Source organism: Coturnix japonica, chromosome Z, assembly GCF_001577835.2.
Source record: "Coturnix japonica isolate 7356 chromosome Z, Coturnix japonica 2.1, whole genome shotgun sequence".
Taxonomy (NCBI): domain Eukaryota; kingdom Metazoa; phylum Chordata; class Aves; order Galliformes; family Phasianidae; genus Coturnix; species Coturnix japonica.
In genome coordinates this window covers 49,942,689-49,947,305 of record NC_029547.1, presented here as the reverse complement: position 1 = coordinate 49,947,305, position 4,617 = coordinate 49,942,689, and the positions used below count along the sequence as shown (strand labels likewise).

General features: G+C 51.0%; 1 protein-coding gene across 2 annotated transcripts in view; it reads left to right on the top strand.

Annotated features, from left to right (window-relative positions):
- Positions 1-858: 858 nt before the first annotated feature.
- LOC107306452 overlaps positions 859-4,617 on the top strand; it is an 18,072-nt gene continuing 14,313 nt past the window's right edge. The window contains exons 1-5 of one of the 2 annotated variants that reach the window (XM_032441432.1): positions 859-2,564; positions 2,765-2,865; positions 3,054-3,179; positions 3,425-3,504; positions 3,850-3,961. In XM_032441432.1, coding sequence (XP_032297323.1) covers positions 2,447-2,564; positions 2,765-2,865; positions 3,054-3,179; positions 3,425-3,504; positions 3,850-3,961 — 537 coding nt within the window. In that variant the 5' untranslated portion in view covers positions 859-2,446. The remainder of the gene's footprint in view (positions 2,565-2,764; positions 2,866-3,053; positions 3,180-3,424; positions 3,505-3,849; positions 3,962-4,617) is intronic. The other variant, XM_015849645.2, reaches the window with a different exon arrangement.

Sequence of the window (4,617 nt, the reverse complement as noted above, 5' to 3'; positions counted from 1 at the left end):
TTGGCCACAGAGTGGAGGCCACAGTTTCCCTTTACTTGGAGGGGTGTTCAGTACACCTAGAAGATCAGGTGAAAGATCTGCACAGCCTTGTGGTAGAGCTAAACAAGAAGTAGAACAGCTGAGAGTCATCTGAGATTATGAGAGGGGATTGATGGCAGGCTCCCACTCTACTGTTCCTACAGAAAGGGTGTGGGGGATATGCTCCTCAAGCAGTGGTTTCTCACAGTCAGGTGGGAAGGGGTGACCTCAGAGACAGTGAGGGATGGAAACAAGTCCCTGCTTGAGGCAACAAGTGGGCTGCCCATAGCCTGTCCCATCTTCCCAGGTGCTCTTACATAACAGGTATGAGGCTCTGGAGCTGGAGGGACTGGGGGATGTGGATGTTGGTGAAAGGTTGCCCAAGGCTAGTCAGTCTGCTCCCTGTTTTGCTACAGCATCAGTCAGGAAAAAAAGAAGGGCTGTCATCATAGGGGACTCTCTTCTGAGGGGAACTGAGGGCCTGATATGCCACTCGGACCCATCCCACAGGGAGGTGTGTTGCCTGCCTGGAGCCCGGGTGAGAGATGTTGCTAGGAACATCACTCGCCTGGTTAAGCCCTCTGATTATTATCCATTACTAGTTTTCCACATTGGAAATGAAGAGGTAGGCAAAAGAAGTTCTTGGGTGATCAAAAGGGACTTCAGGGCTCTGGGAAGACTGCTGAAGGGATCAGGAGCGCAAGTTGTGTTCTCCTCTGTCCTCTCAGTTGGTGACTGGAATCTGGACAAAAGGAGGAGGGTGGCCACGCTGAATGACTGGCTTTGAGAATGGATTTGAGCTCAGGGCTTTGGGTGCTATAGCTTGGGATGCTGCCTTGAAGTACCAGCCCAACCCTGGCTTTCCCTGCTCTTCCCCAGGGCACAATCCTGGTGGCTCTGACCTTAGCTGGGAAGCTGAGATCACCATGGGCAACAAGAGAGTGTTGCTGAGGTTCCCCTTTATTCCTCCCACAGGTGTTTGAGCTCAGGGCTTTGGGTACTATGGCTTGGGATGCAGCCTTGAGAAAGGGGGAATGCTGATGGCAGATGGAAGCCAACTGACTAGAAGGGCCACAAACATTCTAGGGAGCAAGTTGGCTGTAATGGTTAGCAGGCCTTTAAATTAGGTATGATGGGGGAAGGGGTGTTCTGTGTGATAGAGAAGCGTGTGGGAAGGCTGTCACCTTGGGAGGTGGTAGGGGAAAACCCCAGACTTGTCCTGGAGGTATTAGGGAGGGCTCTTCTGAGAAGGCAACAAGGCCTATAGCTGATCTGAAGCGTCTCTCTACCAATGTGCCCAGTATGGGAAATAAACAGGAGAAGCTGGTAACCATGGCATAATTGGGAAAGCATGACCTATTTGCAATCACAAAAACATAGTGAGATGAATTTCAAGCTTGGAATGCCCTGATGAAGGACTACAGGCTTTACAGAAGGGATGGTTAGGAGGGGTTGGGGAGTTGCCTTTTATGTTAGGAATTGGGTGGATTGCAAAGAGCTGTGTCTGAGGAACAGCCATGATCAGGTCAAGAGTTTGTGGGTTAAAATTAAGGATTGGTGCAGTAATATCTTTACCAGAATATTTACACATAAGGTTCAGACCTTCACTTGCTTTGTCTGTTTTTTTTTATTTTGTTTTGTTTTGGGTATGTTGTTGTTGCTGTTTTAAACACTATTGGCCAAAAAAGAAAACAAATAAACAAAAAAAGTAAAATTAATAATTTTCATGATGTGTTAATTGTTGCGTTAAAACTTTCAACTGGTTGATGTTAGGAAACTTGAAAACATAGCAGGTTCTGTCTCTTTAATTTCAGCTACTTGTGGTGAAGAGCAGGGAAATGCCTTATCGGGATGCAGTTTTAGCAGTTATCTGACAGTGTATTGTCAGCTAACAAGAAACAACGGTAGAGGATTGTATCCCTTGTGTGAAACTCATCATTTACATCTTTAATACTTAGTAGTTAATGTTCAGGAGCTCACAAGCCTGTGAGCAAAACAGCTGCTGAACTGATGGTGAATGTTTGTCTTCCTCCTCTGTCCTGCTGTGGCTGTCACTTGCCTCACAGCAAAAGCAGGAAAGCCTAGGCAGCATGGCTGTTCTCAGACCTACTTCCAAAGCTTACTGGGTAAGCATGTGTTCCTGCTGGGGGGGAGTTTGGTGTATGCTATTTCAGCCCCAGGGTTCTGAGCCAGCCCCACCTGGGTGGGGCAACAGGTCACAGAAGGGCCCTTTGTGACCTATCCCTGTGACACACAGAAACAGCTGGCACCACCCTGGAGGCACTTCAGTGTCCGTTTGGACAGCGAGGTGACAGGGCAGGAGTGTTGGGTTTGGCGAGGAGCTCCCAAGCGCAGCCCACATCGTTTCCCTTTACCCCTGGCAGCCCCGTGGCTGCTACCTTCCCATCCTTAGCCTTCATCTCACAGGATGGAGGAGAGACCCCCCAGGTACCCCAGGGTGGCCTGGGCAGAGAGTGTGGCTCCCCAGGAGAGAAGACCTCCAGTGGAGTCTGATGAAGTGACCGAGATGCAGTCATTGCATGCTGGTGAGTGAGGGTCGCCAGCAGGGTGGGCAGGGCTGAGTCAGCGAGTGCCTGCTGCTCAACACCAGGGCTCCTTGTCCTGGTAGCCAGGGGCAGCCCCTGCCAGGGGAGCAAGCACAGGGCTAGAGAAGGCAGAGCTCCTTCCTCTGCTTGTGCCTGCCTTTGGCCCTTCAACAGCACAGCTCACTCTGCTTCTTTGTTAGATGCTGACTGCCTGCCTCCTGGTGCAAAGGAGGAGAATGAGGAGATGGAGGAGAAGGAGGCCTTAAGTATCATAGAAAACTTCCTCAGGAGAACAGAAAAGGTAACAGCTGTGCCGACATCTACTGTTGGTCCCTCTGGCTCTGCCTTCAGGCTGCAGGAGAGCCACCAGCTGGACAGAGCTGCTGCCCTCCAGGGATCCCACACTGCTCCGCAGCCTGCAATGCTCTAGGCCTACTGGACCCTGTTCTCCCAGCTCACACTCTCTTCTTGTCTCTGTGTGGTGGCCAGGAGGATAAGCTCAAGGTGATGTTCCTGGAGAGCATCTGCAGCATTGCTAGAATCAGCAAAAACAAGGGCTTTTGTGACAGCCTGGCTATTTTCTGCCGTAAGAAGAAATTGGCAGAGAAAGTCAAGGTGAGAGGACAATGTAAGAGGTTGTGGTAGGGGGCAGAGCTGCCCACGTACTGGCACCCTGTGCACTGGCAAGGGTGGACGGGGTGACTGTGAGTGCTGCTGAGATGTCAGCAGTGGGATATGCAGGGTGCCTTTGCATTCTGGTGCTGGGCTGGGGGCACTGGGGCTCCCCTGGCATTACTGATCAGCCACCACGTCTGCTGGTGCTGGTGACTGCTAGGTCCTATCTTGGTTGTTCTCTACAGGAGCTGCTGGAAAATGAGCCCATGGACCAGCTGTGCACAGCAGTGCGGTACCAAGCCATGCTTGCAGTCGCTGCCTTGAGGTACCTGCCCAACCTTGGCTTTCCCTGCTCTTCCCCAGGGTACAATCCTGGAGGCTCTGACCTCAGCTTGGTGACATCCCCCATGTGGGCAGGGAAGCCCTCAGCTCTCCTCTGCCCTGGGCTTCTCCAGAAGTCACAGGAAGCCCTGAAGCTCCCTGCAGTGTCTCGGCTCTTGCCCAAGAGCGGGAGGCATCAGGACTATCCTCCAGGCCAGTCCTGTGGAGAAGGCACCTCCCAGCCAGGCTCTACATCCCTTCCAGGGAGCCTTGCCCAGGAGAGAACTTGTTCCACCTCTGCCTCAGCATCAAGGCACTGCTCCCAACATCAGGGTCTCTCTATTTGCAGTGAAATGAAGGCCATTTCGGAGGATGAAATAATGCCTCTCGCATTTATGTGCTTCAAAGCCATCTCCTATCTTCCTCCAGAAGAGGACCTGAACATCTGCCTTTACAATCAAGTACGTACTGGGCGATCTACTTAGTTCTCACTGAAATCAGGGAACAGGTGAACAAGGGCCTTTCATAGAAAAATTCCTAGGCTTTGGGGAAAATCAAAAGACCAGTGGGACATGTTGACATTTCTGTAGTCAAGACAATGCAACTGGGCAAATATAAGGGAAAGGTAGTCAAAGAAACTGGTTTTGAATGGTTTAAGTGAAGGAGTTGGGTCAAGGAAGGAACATCAACCTTAGGAAGACTTCTGACATCATCCCAACGACCACCAGAGTGAGACTGCCACTCGGAACTTCACACGCGTCAGTAGGAGGGACAGCTTGTAAATGAGTTCCCAGAAAAACAATGAATATGCTATTACTTTCTTGGAAATCTGATAAATACGTATATGCTTGCCATAGAACTTTCCAATGCTTCATACCTGCTTTCCAACCTGGTTTTGGTAATAGAGTCCAATTCTGCATGTCACCATGGCTCTGGATTATTCACGTGCAGAGATTACTAAAGATCCTTGCAGGCCAGGTCTTGGCCTCACTTCTCCTCCCACCCCTTCCCTCTCATTCTTGCCATGGGCCAGGCTACACGTCCGGTGTTGCACTCAGCAGCTTTGCTGCCGTGCCACCTCCCCCAGGCTGTGCATAGATCTGCGGATGTCCTTCCT